Here is a 20,739-nt window from a genome sequence, read left to right as displayed (position 1 = left end):
TTTAATGCATAAATGCATTCATTTCCAGACTATACGCATTTGTAACTAGTTTTATATTTGTTTTTGTAGTCATGTTGGATTCTTTTATTTTTTGTTGAAAAATCAGCTCCCAATTTTTTTAAGTTTCTGCCTTTTGTATAATAAAAGCACTCAATACATATCTTCCAAGTTAATATTTGACTAAATGTTGTTCTCATTCATAAAATGTTTCTTTACAGTCGTGAATACCATAGGAATGCAGGATTGTCAGTCCGAAAAGAAGGGAGCGCCTGCTTTTATTCTTTTTGCTCCAGCATTTGCAAGGCGGCCATTTTGAGGAATAGCGCTCCATCTATGCAGTTCAATGCTTGGACAAGGCGGCCATTTTGAGGAATAGCGCTCCATCTATGCAGTTCAATGCTTGGACAAGTTGGCCATTTTTCAATGGGATTTTTTCTCGCTGGAGTTGTTCAACAGGATGAGCATTTCCAGAAAGAAAAAGGAGTGGCATGTCCAAATGACACTGTAAAACAGAGCTTATCTACCAAGGCTTGAAGAAATTGCTTTGCTATACAGTCGTCCAGATACGCGGGGCACTATCAGAAAGGATGTTTGCTCGATAGGTGCTGCTAAGCAGTCTGGGATGTCTGTGTAAACACATACTTATGGACTCTAATCCAAAGCTGCATACATTTGTTTACGAGTTGAATTGCTCGGTTAAGCCTTGGGATCACCTATTTTCTAATTATTAGCAAAATGGAGGATACATTTAGACATGGTTAAAACATAAATTGTATGCCAGACCTACCAGCCTTGCTGAACAAAACAAGAAATTGCACTTGCCTGAATCTCATCACTTAGCTAATTTTAACAATCCCTTTTGGCCCTCAGTGCTGTTAGTAAAATGAAAGTACCCAACTCTAAAACATGTTCTCTGTCTTGCAGTATTAATTATAGGGTAAATGATACACTTCAGGAGCAGTAGCCGTTCCAGGGATCTGGGTGTCAGTGGGATGACATGCATTACTCACCGAAATAGTATTTCTGATGATTGTATCTGCTTAGATTCACATGCTGTGCCTATACTCCAACATCTAGTGGTAATCGCGGAGTATTATTACCACAACCCAAAATGTCCCCAAACCTCAAAGCCATGCAGTCTCACCTGGAGTTTGATCTGCAGTTTCTCCTAGAGCGGGGGCAGACTGCTCATGTCTGGTCAGTCTTACCGCTGTGAAGATAAAGGAGACAGCTGAGCACAGATTCCATGTCAGAGGAGACAACCAATGCATTTGCTTACCAATGTTCGATTGCTCGGCCCTTAGAATGACCATAGTACACAAGTTCTATGCACAAGGTTTCATTTGGAATGACCACACTTCTCATCGCCTTATACATGCATGGATCTGTGAAACACACCTCACCGCCCTACACATGCATGGATCTGTCAAACACTCCTCACCGCCCTATACATGCATGAATCTGGCAAACACTCCTCACTGCCCTATTCATGCATGGATCTGTCAAACACTCCTCACCGCCCTATACATGCATGAATCTGGCAAACACTCCTCACTGCCCTACACATGCATGGATCTGTCAAACACTCCTCACCGCCCAATACATGCATGAATCTGGCAAACACTCCTCACTGCCCTATTCATGCATGGATCTGTCAAACACTCCTCACCGCCCAATACATGACTGAATCTGTCAAACACTCCTCACCGCCCTATACATGCACAGATCTGTCAAACACTCCTCACCGCCCTATACATGCATGGATCTGTCAAACACTCCTCACCGCTCTATACATGCATGGATCTGTCAAACACTCCTCACCGCCCTATACATGCATGGATCTGTCAAATACTCCTCACCGCTCTATACATGTGTGGATCTGTCAAACACTCATCACTGCCCTAAAATGCAAACACCAACGGGTCTTCAGAAATTACCAAGATACCTGGCTTATGGCCAAGGCAATCCATAACATTCCGATTCTCCAGTCATTAGGAGTGTCAAGGACCTAATTTATCGCTTTTTCGCTTGTATCATTTGATAGAAGCATATTAAGGCCCTGGGCCCTCTTGCATTGCATACTGAGGGCCAGGGTGTTTGTAACTCTCGTTAGGAGCCAAGACATTGGACTCTATAACAGTTCATAGTTAGGGCCTAATAGGGAATATAGACAAGGACTTGTAATTTCCCTATTAAAGGCCTGGCTCTTGAATATGGGCCCTGTCTGAATCCCTTTTGTTGACATGGACATCAGAGTTCTAGGGGCGTTCTGTGGCTGCAACAAAGCACTCAGCTCCACCTCCCCAGAATGAAGGGGAAACCTAGTGTGATCACCTGCTGCCACTTACATGCGTGGATGTTGTATGACCGGTGTAGTGGCCAAGTTCCCTTGGACGGGTTTGGGGCCATTGTTAATGCGTAACTGTGTAAAGGATCCCCAGGAGATCCTGTGGCTGGCATGTAGGATCTTTAAAACATGACATGGTCATTAGTCATATCTAGATGAGGGAGATGGGTTGGCTGGTTCTGACTCATTTTGGTGGCAAAAGAATGCCACGGTTTGAAAAGATTGCTGGTGGAATTCACAGCGTTTTAAAAAATAAAAATAAACTCACTGTTATTGGGTCCAGCTGCACCACTAACAGAATATAATTGTACTCTACAATGAAGAATGAATACTGTGCAATTCTAAAATAATAATTTAAGGCGTCTGTGCATTTATTTAAACTCTTACAAAGTTCAGTGTGATATGATATGGTATGATATGGCATTTTGGTATTTGTAACACGCCTATATACAAGTGTTTCAAGACGTGATGAGGCAAGGAAGGGGGAACCGAGGGGGGACGGAGACAACAATCTTACTAGGCCAAGTGACATTGAGATCATGCAAGTGCAGGGGAGGGAGGAGGGGCAAAGTGCCAGGGGAACGGGGAGGAGGCAGTGCTGTACATGGGATCAAAACAATAACAAGTGCGGCCAGCAGGTGGCAGGTGCAAGGGTAAGTGCAGACAGCAGGGGTCCAAAAGTGCACATAGGGGGACTGTAGGGTTACAGATACAGACTCGAGTGCAAGGGTTGCCGGGAGGCAGTGCGGGTGTGCAACGGGTCGGGTAGGGACCTGGGTACGCACCACCAAGGTGCTTTTTCAGATCTAGAACAATTTAGACGGTGTATAGTCGTTTCATCAAAGTGAATTACTTTGTGGTAATTCACTTCAACGCATTTACTTCAAGGGGAAGTCATTTATACATGTATATTTTGGGAAGGGGGAATGAGGGTGGGGTTTGAAGGGTAGGGGGTGGTTGGGAGATGGGTAGGGAGGGTACGGAGAAATCTTCATTATAAAAAAAACACAGACAAAAATAGATTCGAAGTAAATCCATGAAAGTGAATTACCGCCAAGAAATTCACTTTGATGATACAACATATAACCATCTTTGCAGTAAGAGAGTGTGGGGGTGGGGGGTGTGGCGGAAGAGCTACTAAGCAATAAGGTACTTATTAATGTCCCTGCAGAGGCCTACAGGCTTATCAACATCCTTAAAGATTTGAGGAAAGGCGTCCCAAGGGAAAGAGACCAAGAGAGAAGGGGTTACCTCCAACCCCAGAGCTGCTGCAATGTGAGATAAGGGGGTGCTTGGAGGACTAGAGGCCGGTTGGTAAAGTTACATTTTTGCAAATTAGGAATTTGTATCCTTTTTGCTGATAACACCCAGCTCCCTATTTACATAACAGGTTACCGCCTAATTTATTTAAAGAAGTTCCAGGAGTTTCCACAATTTAGCAATCTCATCTCAAAGATGTTTCAGACACCTTTAATGAGACTTGGAAGCTATGCCTAAAGGTTTATATCACTAAATTTGCCAATGAGGGCATTATGAATTCCTGTTTTGATCACCCCCTTGTTTTTGTCCATTAAAATCCCAATGACCCCTCTTCCGTGTTCATTTCTCTTTCTCGCCCTCATCAAGTGTAGCTAGTGTGAGACTTTTGTAACATAATTATGCAGGACTTTTTGTCCTTAATCACTCTATCTAGTTATCAGTAGTTCTGCTATGAAACAACAAGATGTTAATCCTAGGCTGAATGGGAGCCCTTTCTCAATATTGTATTTACTTTAGACTAAATAAAAGTGGTTAACAAGAAAATAAAATAGACAATAAATGAATTGAAAATAAATATAAAAAAATGATCAACAAATACAAATGTCCAAAGCTACTCAACGGATTTTGGTGTTGAGGGTTTCCGGAAGGGAATGAGCCCTCTTGGATTCCAGCGGACCCTTCACGCTGTCCCTCAGGGAGCGCACACTCTTCTGGCGGTTGCGGGCAAAGCGAGCCCTCTTGATCTTCCACATGGCCGCATCGCTTAGGTTGGCCACGTTGGTCCGGACGGCGGTGATGGCTTCCCAGAAGAAATGGGACATGTTAATGGCATTTTAGCATTTAGAAATCAGACTGCTGGAGAACAGGCAACCTTTATTTTCCCTCCAAAAAAACATTTTTATCGGCAAGGACCTTAACTTCTGACACTTTTATACTGGGATTATGAGTACTGTCATCCCATAATGTTGCCTAGTGTAGTCATTGGATTCTGTCACTTGTAGAAAGCGATCTGCCACAGGCTCCAACAGGCTTCAATAGGCTACGGCTATGTATGATGGTATTGGATTATAAAGTTGTGACTTCTAATCAAAGCATATCCTTTCATGGTGGCCTATATGGTTCTGGCCAAAGTACTTGATTTTTTCCGGAGCCAGATTAGCAGCATAATTGGTATACACATTTGTATCAATAATGTCTTGATTAAGCACCTTATTGCCCCCCTACTTTTATCTATCCCCATATGGGATACATTACTCACTGTAATCATATTTCTGATGCTTGTATCTGCTTTGATTCACATGCTATACATACGGCGACATCTAGTGGAAGTTGCCGAGTATTACAGTTGTTGTTTTCGAAACTCAAAAAGGGACATCAACAGGGCGTGCCAGTAATACTATCCCAAGTGTGACATCTTGGTGTACAGTCAGGGGGTGAATCAGGAAATGGAGGTTGAAAAGGGTGGGTTCAGTATAGTGGAAAGGCTGGAGAGATTGGGTTGTGGAGAAGTGGTGCCTCCACTGGCAGGTGGTTGCAGTGGGGCATGGGATGGCAGCCTTTCCCCCCTCTCCTTGTACATTCTTTGATGGTATGCCATTTAAAGAGAAGGATCCCTGTGGTTGCTTTACTGTCACAGAGATCACACTCATCCAGTTAGTGAATGCTGTGTGAATATTCCAGACCGCCCTTTTACCAAGTCCCCCTGTCTCAGCACTAGTCACACATCAAGGTGCAGTGACCCATTCCACGCTTTAAGAAGAGCAGTCCAGGTTAAGTGCCTGCTGGGCCTAGAGACCCAAGCTACTCCTCACTGATGATGCCCAATGAGGCTGAAAACATGTCTGGGGATGCTTGTGCTCCCGTGCAGAGGGTGTGTGGCCTAGCAGTTCGGGCTGGACTGCCCCTTTTGAGGTAGGACCAAGCCTAGTTTGCATATGGTCTTTCCCATTTCTGTAATGCCATGGAAGGAGGAGAACGATGGTCTGGAGGGTTGCCCAGAGCAATGCCAGAGAATAAGATTAATTCTAAACCTTCCAGCAATCACCGCTTTTGTATTGCTTTAGACACTCTAGGTAGGACGGATATGCCCACACTTGTGGCTTCCGTGCCTGCTGGGCCTAGGGACCCAAGATACTCCTCACTGATGAAGCCGACACATGTCTGGGGATGCTTGTGGTCTTGTGCTGAAAGGATGTGACCTAGCAGTTCGGGCTGGACTGCCACTTTTTGGGTGGGACCAAGCCTGATTTGCATATGGTCTTTCCCTTTTCTGTAATGACTTGGCTTGGCAGGTGAAGGTCTGGAGGGTTGCCCGATGTGATGCCGTAGATTAAGATTAACCCTAAACTTTCCAGTTATCACCTCTTTTGTTTTACTTAAAGCTACATTTTATACTATTTCCGCAGATGCTTATGTTACCTTCCATTTGAGTATTCTTGCATTGTATTATTACTTTCATGCAAACTTGTCTCAAATAAGACAGATAACAAGAGATTGTTTCTAGGGTCTGCAACATTTAGCTCTCAAATTGTCTTGCACTACAACTCCCATCAGCCCTAGCCAACATATTCAATAATGAGGTACCATAGGAGTCACAGTCCAAACCTTCTGGAAAGCTGAAGATCAGTGCTCTGAACCGAACAAGATAGCGCCTCTTAATAACACCAACGGAAAAATGTAGGAGTTTAACGTGAGCAAGCCCTCAGTAACCCAATGGGGAGGTTAGGCAGCTGCGAGGAGGGTAAATCACAAGTGACTCTGAATGTGTTATACATTACAGAAACAAAACTGGTGTGCTTGCTTCGCTTACTTGTCGGGAAGGGGAACTCCTTGTTGCAATCGAGGTGAAGCTGCGCCTCCAGCGAGAGGGTCTCGAACCGGTTCACAAAGAACTCCCAGCTCAGGGCGGGGATGTCTTGCTTCAGGAAATGCAGTAGCAGCAGCTTACTCAGAATGGTGGGCCGGTCCTTGACGACGGTGTCGAACTGGAAGTCAAGGCACAGGCACAAGCCCTGCAGACGGGAGGAACAAAGAATTTATAAATCAAAGATGGCGGAGCAAGTGGAGTTAGCCTCACTGGTCACAAACCACAACTCGCTATGGATTCCAATCCTAGATATCAAGGTAGAGTTTTCCAGATATACGAAAGTGGATTTGTATTTTGTATTTGTATTTACTTAGTTAATCACGCGGCACAGAGACATGTGGGAGGAAACCGATGGTGCCATCAGTTCTTTCCCAGCGGCAGCCTCTTCCCCTGTGGCCGGGGGATGGCAGCCGCCACCTGATCCCGACCATAGGGGGAGTTATATGAGGGAGGATCACATGGGGGCAGGCTTCGGGGGGAGGTGTCATGACTTCATCGGACGAGACATGGTATCCCCCCTTTCTTTTCAGGATACCCCCTTCATTGCCCATGCCGTAATGGCATATTGTCATACCTCCCCACATGCACCAAGGAAGGGTGCAAAAAGCCCTTACACAGGATGGCCCTCATTACGACCCTGGCGGAAAGTGACTGACCGGACCGCCACAGCGTAAATAGCGTTTCCGCCATTGCACGAAGGAGCAAAGTGCGGCCCATTCCGACCCATCGGGCACGAGCACCACGGCATGGCGGAAGTGCAAAGTCCGCGATGGCGGAAATGACCCCAAAACGGCCCACACCGCCGCCGTACGGCGCCCTAGGTTCAATACCGCCACCCATCACAGCGGACACCGCAGTGTGCGCCTACCGGAAAGTACGGTGACCGGAAATATACGGAAACGGAAGTTAAAACATGGGCCCGGAACGGGAAACATCCCGCCGTACACCTATAAAACCACTAAAACCACACAACCACTAAAATCACTACCCTGAAACACACCCCAACCCGTCATCCACCCTAGCGAAACCAAGAAAAATGGGAAAAGTAGCGAAGAAAGCGTGCGACCGCAAGCGGCAGGTCCACTTCTCCCGTGAGGAACTCACCGTGCTAACAGAGACCCTCCAGGAGAATGCTGCCGTCGTCTTCTGCACGCAAATGACCAGGACGGCACTTGCAAACAAGAAGGCCATATGGGCTCTGGTGGCACAGCGGGTAAGTGCGGTGGGGACCGCACCCCGCACCCCACAGCAATGCCGCAAGCGATGGGACGACCTGCGGATACGCGTCCGCAGCATACTCTCTGCCAACCGCAACATTGCCACAGCCACCGGGGGAGGTCCTGAATCACCCATCAAGTTGACCCCCTGGGAAGAAATCTGTGCCTCCACCATCGGAATGGAGAGCATAGAGGGAGTCGGAGGGATGGAGAAAGGAGTGCAGACATCCGAAGATTCAGGTAGGTGGGCCAAATAAAACAATGCCAAATCCACAAAGTCCATCCATGTGAAGTACCATGCGTCCACATAGTGCAACAGAAACACATGTCCAGGAGAACGTCCACACACATCGGCCTGATAGCGCACGTTAAAACCCACAATAAATACATAAATAATTAAAAACCCCTAAAACACGCACTACACGTGCAGCAGGCACACCCTAACTGCAGGCTGCCAAACAACTGCACCCTCACTCCACACACAAATGAAAGCACCTCCAAGGCCCCGACCCAAATCACCCTCAGGTACCACCCCAATGCATGTGATACAATGCCATTCCAATTCCCACAGACCCATCAATAACCCTCGCCCTCCTTTACTCCACCACAGGGTCCGATCCAAACGACGAGCTTCAGGACACCCCTACCAGCACACCTGCAAAGAGGGCCAAGACCAACGGCCAAAGACCCTCCACCTCAGCTGCACGCATCAAGACACGGCAGCAGCACAAATCAGGTGGAAGCACAGAGGAGGGAACATCAACAGGCACCCCAGCAGCCAGCATGCCCACACCACCACAGGTCCCCCCAACGGATGCCACAGAAGGCACTGCCTCTGGTGGCAGCAGCACCATAGGTGACACCCCATTGATGGCAGCATGCTCCGACACAGAAGACGGGGATGTCGAAGTCAGATCCATCCATGACCTGTCCCAATCCCCCTGTCTGTCCCATCCCGTACAACATGAGGATACCACGCAGGGGCACCCACAAGACGACGACTGGCCATCCCCCACAAGCCCTGTGGCAAGGCAACATGAGGACAACAGCCCCTCTGTGACACCCCCGCAAATGGCCATGGCCCAGCAGAGGCAACAGTCCCTCGACCAGTTAATCGTGCAACAGCAGCAACTGGCCACGCTCCTCAAGGACCATGCCGATGAATGTGGGGGCACTAAGGCAGACATAGAAACATCAACTGAGACACTTAGGGCAGAAATGGAGAGAGGTACAGAGACACTAAGGGCACAAATGGAGAGTAGCACCGAGAGCCTGGGAGTCCAAATGGAGAGATGCACCGAGAGCCTGAGGGGGGAACTGCATGCGACGTCCAAGGACGTATGTGCCGAACTTGCCGCAGTGCGCCGTGTGCTCACTGAGCTCTCGCAAACCCTTAGGGACATGCATGGACGTGAGCAGGCAGAGACATCATCCGTTGCAAGTTCCGTCCAGGGCAGCCCCCAACGTAGATCTGGGAGGAACCTGCGCTCCACAGGCAGGGGTGCCCCTGATACCCGCAGAGGGGGCTTGCAATAGCGACTGCCCACTGACAATGAGCATCTTTGGACACTGGTGTTCGGGGGGGAGGTAGGAGGGTGGAGGGGGTGTGTTGGGCTCACTTGGGTGGCGGGTCGATAGGGTGTACAACATGATATCACATATGCCATAAACAGTGCACGATCAACCAATGAGATGTGTGGACATTGATCTTTGTGTACTAGGCCATCATAGGCGTACAGTCCATATTGTGCATGTCCCAGACACACACAGTGCCACGAGTCCCGTGTCCATGTATCAGCCACCAGGCGTGAGTGCTAGAAGCATACATCAATGAGATGCTGACGAATGTCACGGCCCTCCGGTGCCTCGCCGACTCCTTGAGGTGCTGCCACATCCCCACCCTCATCATGACCATCATCAGGTGCTTGCAGTTCTGCGTCAGGGGGCATGGGCACATTTCTACGTACGCACATGTTGTGGAGCATGACACATGCCATGACCATCTTTGCAACCTTCTCATGGCGGTACAGGAGTGCCCCGCCAGACCTGCTGAGGCAGCGGAAACGACCCTTCAGTAGGCCGAATGCCTGTTCAATGACTACACGGGTACGTGAGTGGGCATGGTTGTAGTCCTCCTCATGCTGGTCCCGTGGGTTCCGGACTGGTGTGAGGAGCCATCTCTTCAGTGGATATCCAGCATCACCTGTATGTGGACGAGAAACGTATGATGTGGAATGCCATTGCTACGTACGCACACCCCCCCCCCTTCCTGCCAGGTCATTGCCGAATCACATACCCCACATTATCATGCATGTAATGAGACTCACCGAGTAGCCAGGATCTGTTCCCTGCGTGTCGCTCCATGTAGCGTGGTATTGTAGAGTTCCTCAAGACCATAGAATCATGGGTTGATCCAGGGAATCGGGCACAACAATGTGTAATGATCCTGTTGGAGTCACACACCATTTGTACATTCAGAGAATGAAATTGTTTTCGGTTGCGGTACTGGGCCTCCATGGCATGTGGGACGACCAATTCCACATGGGTGCAGTCGATGGCACCAATGCAACCCGGTATGCCGGCAAGTGCATGGAATCCCACTTTTGTGTTGGTAATTTCCTGCTCCGAGCGTGGTAGAGAGATGTAGTCGTCTGCGTGCTGCAGGAGGGCATCGAGCACTTGCAATAGTGTCCGTGAGAACAGTGGCTGAGAAATGCCATGCAACTGTCCGACTGTGTGCTGGTAGGTGCCTGTGGCCAGGAAGTGTAGTACAGACACCACCTTCAGTAGGGGTGGGATGGCGGTTGGGCTATCTATCATGCTGACAAGGTCAGCCTGTGTCATGTCCACAATGGCGGCTATGGTGTCCCAGTCCAGGCGGTAGAGGGTGTGGATCTGCTCATCAGTGAGGTTGAACGGATGTGCTCGGAGGCGTGGGATTGCGGGCTGCCTGCGTGGTGGTAGTGGCTGTGCTGGCGGCCCTTGCTGGCCCTGCCTTGCCCTCCTCCTCCTCCTGCGTCTCCTCCGTGCGGCCGGTTGTAGTTGGTGTTCGTCTTCTTCTTGGAGTTGGAGTACTTGCAGTGCTATCAGGTCCCCCAGGGCCAACATCGCGAGTCCTGCCGGTAGCATTTCGGTGTGGTTGTGGGAGGAGACTGGCTGTGCAATTTATGTGTTTTCAGGCTGTATGGCCTCCACCTGTGGTGATTAATTCCACCTGTGCAAACTGCTCTCCCCTTTGGCCGAGCACGTCCCGCGCACAACGCTGCAATTCGGGGAATGGCATCTTGCTATTGCAATCATGTATTTGTACCCGATGGCCGTGTAAGATTGGTTGATATGTTCATTCTGCTGTGGTCCCATTGTTTCACATACTATCTGTGCAGTCGCGAACAGACTTGTGAAGGGTCAGTGGAACGTAGTACTCGAGTAACGGTGGGCCCTCATGCATCACTGTACCGAGTTGCAACGACGGGAGGGGCGTCCCATTTGTGGGTGAAGGCAGTTGCCATTTTCACACACAGCCGCACTCGATGGAATAATTAGTGATTTCAAACGGCCACAGATGCCTCTTCGACGTGATGTTGCAAATGAGGAATTCGAAGGGCGGCGCTTTCGGTTTTCAGCTAGCGGCGAGGAAATGCCCACAGGTCTGACTGCAAATATAACGTACTATTGTTCAATGTCCTTGAGACAGGGGCCATGGCGAGGATGCAATGATTGATATGAATAGTTTGGGATGCGCAATAGCGACGTGGGCGATGAGGCCGGACGTTCCCAAATACATGTTACTTCACTACACTGGAATTACGGGCTGGGGCACTGTGGATTTTGCAGGCTGCATAACGCACAGACTCAATGGATATTTCTAATGTTATGTGAGTAAATATTCAGGCGTTTTAATCCCGGGATGAGGGAATGATGAATGGATGCATGGGCAGGTGATTTGAGACAGAGTTTGCCATGTACAGGGCTTCTTGGGATCTATCCGCCTCCCCTACGCTATGTGATGCAGGGCTGCCATAGTGGGACCATCGTCTATCTGGCCTTGTTGAGCCCTCCCTGTCTCGACGCGCCCTCAGACACTTGTGTCCATGCACGTTAACATTCCCATCTGATGGATTCTGTTTTGACAGACGCATGCACAGGTACACTCGTTTGTGATGGTGTTTGCACCTCGATATAGATGGTTATGAGTCGCAAGTGGTTTTGGGGTGGTGATGATCCTTTGGAGTGGGCTAGCATGCATATGGCTGTGGATTTAGTGTGATCATTGAAGTGAGTTGTTCGAATGTAGTTCTGATGGCCATTCTGTTCTTTTTCTTTTCTTTTGGTTGACAGGTATCTCCTCCCCTTTTGCCACTGCCATCTGTATGCCACTCCTGCAGATGGGTTTTACTCCCGACACCTGCTGCTTCGTGTTAATCAGTGGAGCAGCATTACGATCTTATGGGACGATCGCCAATGGGCCACATGCCCTTACGCAGTACTGGTGGCTCGGAGCAACATTTCGGCCTTTCAGCTGGACTAGTGCCTCCCCATTGGGACGGCCCTGCGGTTCTGTGCGCTTCCATGTTGCCTTTTCGTACGTGAATGTGGCTCTGTGTACCATGAGGGAACAGGGCGTCACACAAGTAGTGGCTGGTCATTTCTTGCGGATGCAGCCCACAATGGTGCAAAGTGTTTTGGAGTTCATGGCCTGATGGCTGTATGGGCTTGGTGATTTTGATGTGCATTAAATTTCTATTCTGATTTGGCCCGTGTAGCGTTCTTCTTTGCAAGTGATGTGGCATATGCCTATTTGGGGGGCGATGTATTGTGAGGAGATCTGCATTGGGTTCCAGCTTCGGAGTTTAGTTGCGTGGTACTGTACTGGGCGCGTTTGCCTACGAAGCCCGTGAGGTCAGGGATGGGGGCTGCCAATATGACTGTTTGAATGTTGTCATGCTCAGGGGCGGGGGATTGGGTTTTGTGTAACAGATGCCGGTCAGCCAGGTGGACTGGTGGAATGATGTGATTCTCGGAATATTGCTGGTCACAGGTGCCTGTGTTTGCGTGCGTTTCTTGGTGGGGGACTGTGGTCATGTCCATTGGGATGGCTTCTGTATTCGTGCCATCTGTGCCCTGCTGCTCCCATTGGCCCCTGTTGTGTTTCTTTTGTTCGTTGGCATGCATGGGTGACTTGTACATTTCACTGGTTGCATTGTGACTTCATTGCACCTACGGGGAGTTGTACTTTGTGGGCAGGGAGCGGTGTACAGGCACTCAGTGGGGCCGTTTACGGTTGATTCGCGATGCCGTACTTCTCACCATGGCGGAATGGTACATTCCGCCATGCTTGATGGCGTTAGGTACATGTCCGCTAGGGTCGGAATTAGCGTACCCTTGCGCCATGGTGGTATTTACGGTTTGGCATGGCGCGCGCGCGCGTGCTTGGTGCAGTTAGCGTTGGCGTTCACTACGGTGTCGCTAATGGCTTCGTACTTTGCGGTGACGGGTCATAGTCGCACCGAGCGCTATTCGATGGCGGTATTGCATTTCCGCCATCGTTTTCCGAATTCCGCAAGGGTCGTAATGAGGGCCGATCTGTTTACAAGTCAGCAAACCTGACTTGCCTTCTAAGACTCATGAAAGTACCTTCCCCATACGCTGCATACAAGTCAACAAGAACTGCCTTCCAAGACTCCTAAAACCACTTTCCCATACTCCTATTTCCCATTATCCTATTTCCGCAGATGCTCGTGTTACCTTCCATTTGAGTATTCTTGCATTGTATTATTACTTTCATGCAAACTGATGTTTCCTAAGAGACTACTAATAACACTGTCCCAGACTCTGCCTACAATTCATTAAGAGGTGATTTGCCTTTCAAGATCACTGAGAACACTATCCCAGACTTTGAATACAAGTTATCAAGAGCTGACTTCTATTTTCCTAAATGCAAAAGTACTGTGACTCGAAAGATGAACTGAGCAATGAAGATCACTGAAGGCCAAAATACTATTTGAGAACCTGCACATTACCCCAAGAGCCAGTGAGTCCACACAAGGGACGTGGGGACACTGGGGCACATTGGCAAGCATGCCAAAAGCACATAATGGCGAATGCAATACATAAGAAAGAAATGTGCATGGGAACATTATTTAAAGAGACAAAACGAAGCAAAGATAAGGGACTTTCTGTCAAGTTTGTAAATGTGCAAAGTGCATATATAAGGGAAGCCCTGGCAGGATAGTACCAGGCAGACTCAAGACATAAGAAGATACCTTTAAGAAAAGCCCTGGACAGAGAATATACCAGGCTTGTTCAAGTCATGAGAGGGGAGCCTTGGCAAGGGAATATACCAGGCAGCATCAAGCCACAGGAGAAAAGCCCTGGCCAGAGAATATACCAGGCAGATTCAAGTTACAAGGGAAAAGCCCTGACAAGAGCATATACCAGGCACATTCAAGTCACAAGAGAAAAGCCCTGACAAGAGAATATATCTGCATATTTAAGTTACAAAAGAAATCCCTGGCAAGAGAGTATACCAGGCAGTTGCAAGTGTGTTCATGTAAGAAAGCCGTGGCAGGAGAGTATACCAGGCAGTTGCAAGTCTGTACATATAAGAAATCCCTGGCAGGAGAGTATACGAGGCATTTGCAAGTGTATTCATACAAGAAACCCTTGGCAGGAGATTATACCAGGTGGATGCAAGCACAAGTGTGTTCATGGCAGAAGGCCCTGTTAGGGAAACACACCACGCAAGGAGAAGTTGAACAAGTGTGTGTGAAATATCTCATCTAAAGAGATCCTGAGAAGAATACATCAGGACCAGAAAAGGCTGTGTTAAAGCATATTGAAAAGGAGCAGACACCTGGCAGGAGAGTACACCGGGTATCGTATCAAGACACAGACTAACAACCAAGTTATTGTGTGTACCAGTTATGTTGTTGAACAAGGGAAAAGTAAAGAACTAATATTATAGAAAATCTAGAGCAGAGTGACGAGAAGTCCAGAGGAAGGGAACCACCATCTGGAACAAGGAACACTATCCTTCTGGAGCATGTGTGTTGTAGTTAAACATTTTCTTTTGAAAATGTTTACACTACTCAAGGCCAAAGACATTTTCCCCTTTCACCTTAGAATTGATTTTTAGAATTGAGGGCCAGAATAGCACTTTGGACATAGGAGATTTTGCTTGGGGCATTCTGGCATCTGACGGACCCTTTGTTTTGTTTGAGGGAGGGAAGAACCTCTTAGTGCAGGGACAGAGAGGCATTTCCCAAGTCCCCTTTCTTTCATCAATAAACATTTATGGACAAAACCATAAGCCTCTGCATCCGTGTCTCACGCCTGGTTCCTCACACATGACATTTGAAGATATTATTTTGCCATGGGCTAACATTAGGTATTTTTATTGATTTTGAATTTATTTCAAAATCCACACCAATTTAAGTGGGCAGTGTCTTGTCTGATATAGTTCACGGCACCCTCTGTGGTCTATAAACCTTTGCCAACTGGGACCTTGGGCTCTCGAGGGAGATGAACCTCAGGATATGCATCAGATAAAATGACCATCATTTCTTCAAGTTATACCCACGCGATGCCATAATAATCATTTTTTGTGCCTGGGCATAGTATAGACCCCGAAGAAGAAATTCTCTAGACCAGAAAACAAGATACGCCCTTGTGAGTCAGTGTTGCCTCCAAAGCTTTAGCTAAGCTCTTTTGGGGGAATTTTTAATTCCGGAAAGAGCCAAACAACTTCCAAATAACAGGTGGCTGGAAGTCAAATACTTACATATAATACAGTGTGACGTCATTTTGTGAGCTCGGATCAGTGAAATAATGTAAACACAATGCCTAAAAGGATCATGGCAGTGTTTCTTCCACATTTTCCGCCCCATCTGCAAAACCTTTCCCAGTTTTACGGCAGCCTGAGAGTTCCGTACTGATTTACAACGAATGGATTCCTATGGAATCCGCCTGGTTTACTTTAACACCTGCTAAAGAACTTTATTCCACAGGAATCCATTGTCAATGCCACCTGTAAAGCATCCTTTCCAGGTGGTTTCTCGATTGTTTACAAGACTGAGAGGAAAACAGAGTGACAGTGATGTTATATGTTTTTACTCCTTACTTTTGCAGTCTGTTTTGTGAAAGTAGAAATTTACAAGCAGGGATTGCATGATAGTAAAACCGCTCCCTAGGGTGTTTTAAGAATAGACTTCCTTTTGGGGAGCCTCAGTCATATATAGAGCTATTTCTATTGCGCAAAACCCAGGTTACCTCATCAGGGCTTATCATATGAGCCTTCTCACTTCGGTACTCCGATCTGGCACGTCGGAATCGCTCCATAAACTGTAAAGTTCAGTTAACTTTACAGTTTATGGAGCAATTCTGACAAGCCAGATCGGAGCACCGAAGAGAGAAGGCTCATATGATAAGCCCTGATGATGAAGTAAAACTCAGAAATGCATTGGCTTTGAGTCACATTTTGATTTATGAGTTAGTTCTGCCACAAGATAGCCAATCTAATGATTGGTCTGCATTTTGAATAAAATGGTTTTTTTTTAAAATATTGTTGTCAACTGCACCTTTAATTCTCTAAACCTTAAAGATACTACAGAAGAGTATGAGATGAACGTATCGAACATTGTAAATAATATTGCATGAATTACTAGCTAATTTTTGGAGCATTGTGAGAGCACCAGGCATTACTGGGCGGTCACACCTGGTTCTTTTTTTTTGTTGCGGTTATTACGGATCCTTGTGTCACAGGATCGTCTACAGCCTGATAGCTCCTATGAACATTACCAAGTTTTGGTTTATTGTAAAAGAAACAGTATTTGAAGGATTGTGGTGCCCACTTCTTCAATTTTTCTGTCGTAAATCTACCCCCGTCTCACCTGGGATCGCTTCTTGCTCTGCTCCGCAGGAGAGTTCCTCTTGTGGACGGATCGGGTCTTGTATAGACTCGCTCGAGTCTCGTCCGGCTGCAGAGCACGTTCAGAGTTCCGGGAATGCCGCTGTTCCAGGATGTCCAGGAAAGTAGGTAGCGGTCACTAAGAATGGGGATTCCAGGAGTCGAAAAGGGGGAAAGGGAGAAGGAAGGAAGAAGGGAACCAGGATCTTGGATAGAAGATTCGGCGAACAGCACACACACCTCAAGTCACTACCTAAATATAGCGTTGAGACGCGCGGGGCTGCGGGGGCGTGGCCAGTTTATAGGACGTGCCATGTGCGACGTGAAAGCTGGTGTGAGGCAAGTTGCTTGTTGCGGCCATGTTGGGAGTAACAAGGAATACAAGCCCTGGCGCGATAAGGACCAGGAGGTCCAGAAGGGACAAGTTCTATGGGTCATGACAGCATGCCTCCTCCGAAGACCTGTTCCACCAGGTTTGCCCGGGTGTATGAGAGGGAATCTTCTAAGCAGTCGAGGGGTATTTAAGTTACAAACTGGTTCCCAGGTTCTCTCGCTAGGAGGGTATCCTTTCCATTCAACCAGGTATTGAAGTCTACCCCGTTTATACCTGGAATCGCATATTCGGGACACTTCATATTCTAGCTGATCATTCACAACAACAGGACTGGGTCTGCAGGATTTTCGGGAGGATTGGAAGAAAGGTTTCAATAGGAAGGTGTGAAAGACTGGGTGTATTTTCTTCCAGGAATCGGGTAGCCTGAGTCGGAATGAGACAGGATTGACGACTTCCTTTATGGAAAATGGTCCATAGTACCGAGGAGCCAATTTGTTTGGCCGTAGATGTTGGGGTAATAGTTTCGAGGACAACCAGACTTGATCACCAACAGAATAAGAGGGCGCTGGTCTTCTCTTGGAATCGGCATAGAGCTTAGTGCGTGTTTGGGCCTCTTTCAATTGTTCCTCGGATTCCTTGCAAATGTTGATGAGAGTCTGTATCCAAGAGTCGAGAGTAGGTACTGGAGTGGGATGTGGAAGAACAGAAGGTAAAACGGACGGGTGAAAACCTTGACTGCAATAGAAAGGGCTGACCTTGAGTGCTGAGTGGTCGGAATTGTTTTAGGCAAAATCGGCCAGGGGTATGAGGAGAGACCAGTCATCCTGAACCTTGGTGGCAAAACATCAAAGATATTGCTCCAGAGTTTGATTTACACGTTCCGTGGCTCCATTGGTTTGTGGGTGATAACCTGATGAGAGAGCGCGTTGGATCACTAGAATACGACAGAGATGTTTCCAGAATTGTGAGACATATTGAGGTCCTCGGTCCGATATGATCTTGGAAGGAAGTCCATGGAGACGGAAAATATGTTCCAGGAAGATTCCAGCAAGTTCTGATGAGGATGGTTGTTTATACAAAGGTGTGAAATGAGCCATATGAGTGAACAAGTCTATGGTTACCATGATGGTCGTGTACCCTCGGGAAGGTGGTAACTCCACAATGAAGTTTGTAGCAATAAACTCCCATGGTCTTGTTGGCAGCGATGGTTGCAGTAGAAGACCCGCCGGTCTCTTGTTATCATGTTTGTTATGACTGCAGACAGTACAAGCCTTGACATACTGTTGTACATCGGTCTTCATTTGAGTCCACCAAAACTGTCTTTGTATAAAACGAAGGGTGTTAGTTATACCACGATGACCGGAGTGAGGGGTATCATGGCAAATGTTTATTACCTTGTGTTGTAATTTCTGCGTAGGAATGACCAGTGCATTGTCCTTGAATAGATATTCCTCCTTGACTCTTAGATTCCATGGATTCTTGCTTGAAATTTCCATCCAGAGGTCAGAGGACTGGGTTTGCGCTCGGATTTCTTACAGGAGTTTCATTGCTTGAGCTACAAAGATAGTTTGGGGAAACATCTTAGGATAGGCCTTGTCCTCAGTGGCTGCGTAGTCTGGACGTCGAGATAAGGCGTCAGCACTCATGTTTTGTGATCCGGGAACGTGAGTGATTTGGAACTGGTATTGGGCAAAGAAGTAGGCCCAACAGGCCTGACGACTGTTCCTGCACTCCAAAGACTGTAGGATTTGGAGATTCCGATGATCTGTGCGGGCCTGGACTGGATATTTAGCACCCAGAAGTAGGTGTTGCCACTCAGTGAAGGCTTGGCGGAGGGCCAAGAGTTCCTTTTCCAGGACGGAATAGTGAGTCTCACTGGGGGTCAGGGTTCGTGAAAGGTAAGCAATGGGGTGTTTCATTCCATCCTCAAGTTCCTGTTTCAAGACCGCCCCTATGGCGTAGTTAGAGGCATCCGTTTCCACTAGAAATGGGTGATTTGTGTCGGGCTGGGTCAGGATGGGGGCTTGTGTGAACTCTGTCTTCAATCGTTGGAATGCTTTATCTTGCGATGTAGACCAGATAAAGGGGGTTTCCTCTTCAATAGAGCTACGATCGGCTGAACAATCTCGGAAAAGGTAGAAATAAACTTCCGGTAGAAGTTGGCGAGCCCAAGGAAAGATTGCACCTGTTTCACAGAAGTGGGAGCGGGCCAAGCCAGTATGGCCTTAACCTTCGAAGGGTCCATGCCAATTCCTTCTGGGCTAAGGATGAATCCTAGGTAGTGAACAGAAGTAACGTGGAACAAGCATTTTTCGGGTTTGGCTAACAGTTTGTTTTCACAAAGTCGTTGTAGTACTGCCTTTACGTGTTCTTCATGTTTTAGAGGATCTTTGGAAAAATCAATATGTCATCCAGCTAGACAATGACGAAGAGGAACAACATATCAGAGAACACCCTGTCCATAAAACGCTGAAAGACTGCGGGAGCATTGGCTAGTCCAAAAGGCATGACAAGGTATTCAAAGTGACCAAAGGGTGTTCTAAAGGCTGTATTGCATTCGTCCCCTTCCCGTATTCGAATTAAATGGTAGGCTCCCCAGAGATCCAGCTTTGTGAAAATTACGGCTCCTCTCACAGCTTCCAGGATATCTGAAATCAGGGGCAGTGAGTATCGATCTTTGAGGGTGCAATGGTTTAAGCCTCGATAGTCGAGACAAGGTCTGAGTTCCTTGGTGTCTTTCTTGGGAACGAAGAACAACGAAGCACCCGCTGGAGATTTCGAGGGTGTTATGGTGCCGTTTTCAAGATTGGTGTCGAGGTACTCCCGAAGGGCCTTTTTCTCAGGTTCGGAAAGGATGAACATTCGGCCGAAGGGAATTACAGCTGAGGGATCTGTATCTATGGCGCAGTCTTCAGGCCTGTGAGGGGGTAATGCTTGGACTATGGCGGTAGAAAATACATCAGTAAACTCCTGATAGTACTCTGGAACTTGTATGATATTGGAAACCATGAGCAGTGTTTCTTGGTCTCTTGGAGGTTCTTTAGGAGTTACTGAGGAGGGATCCAGGGACAGACAGTGGGACATACAGAACTCTGAGACTAGGAATAATGATCCTGCTGTCCAATTGATATACGGATTGTGCTTTTGTAACCAGGGCATACCCAATACCATGGGATAATGAGCTGACTTAATGATGTCGAATGTAATCCGCTCTTGATGATGATTTATGGAAAGTTGGATCTCTTTAGTCTGCAGGCTTATGGGTCCTGAAGAGAGCGGTCTTCCGTCAATTGCTGCATGGTGTTTCGTGTCTCATACGGAATATGATGACTAACAACCCAGTCTTGATCAATGAAAATTCCCATAGCTCCGCAGTCCACCAAGGCCAGAATGGGATAGGTCTTGTCTTTGGAGGGCGAGAGGAAGGCCTGTAGTATCACCAAACTATTTTGTCCAGGAGAGTTCAAGGATGGAATTGATGTGGAGCAAACATCTCTCTCCGGAAACATCTCGCTCCATCTAGGATTGGGAGCTGGCGTTTCCCGAACGCCGTGGAGGGGCTAGAGGGCATTCTCTAACAAGATGTTTATCTGAGGCACAATACATGCACAGGCCTGTGTGGATCCTTCTCATCCTTTCTTGAGGGGAAATAGGCCCACGGAAGGCTCCGATTTGCATGGGTTCCGGATCTGTGCCAGGGGTTGGGTCAGAATCGGTTTTAACAGAGGTCTCGAGGGAATTCTTTTGAAAAGGTGTCTTGGTCTTCTTCCTTTCAGCCTTTCTTTCCTGGATTCGAAAGTCTATCTGCAG

At 47.6% G+C, this 20,739-nt stretch overlaps 1 protein-coding gene across 9 annotated transcripts in view; it reads right to left on the bottom strand.

Annotated features, from left to right (window-relative positions):
* UNC79 (unc-79 homolog, NALCN channel complex subunit) overlaps positions 1–20,739 on the bottom strand; it is a 538,994-nt gene that overhangs the window by 282,590 nt on the left and 235,665 nt on the right. For all 9 annotated transcript variants that reach the window (XM_069637971.1, XM_069637972.1, XM_069637973.1 and 6 more), the window contains 3 exons: positions 6,417–6,618; positions 4,227–4,406; positions 1,145–1,210 (listed from right to left, as the gene is read on the bottom strand). In XM_069637971.1, the coding sequence (XP_069494072.1) occupies positions 1,145–1,210; positions 4,227–4,406; positions 6,417–6,618 (448 nt within the window). The remainder of the gene's footprint in view (positions 1–1,144; positions 1,211–4,226; positions 4,407–6,416; positions 6,619–20,739) is intronic.

Source organism: Ambystoma mexicanum, chromosome 14, assembly GCF_040938575.1.
Source record: "Ambystoma mexicanum isolate Mex_15411 chromosome 14, UKY_AmexF1_1, whole genome shotgun sequence".
Taxonomy (NCBI): domain Eukaryota; kingdom Metazoa; phylum Chordata; class Amphibia; order Caudata; family Ambystomatidae; genus Ambystoma; species Ambystoma mexicanum.
Note: the sequence above shows the minus strand (reverse complement) of the source record. Positions and strands in the feature narration are given on the sequence as shown.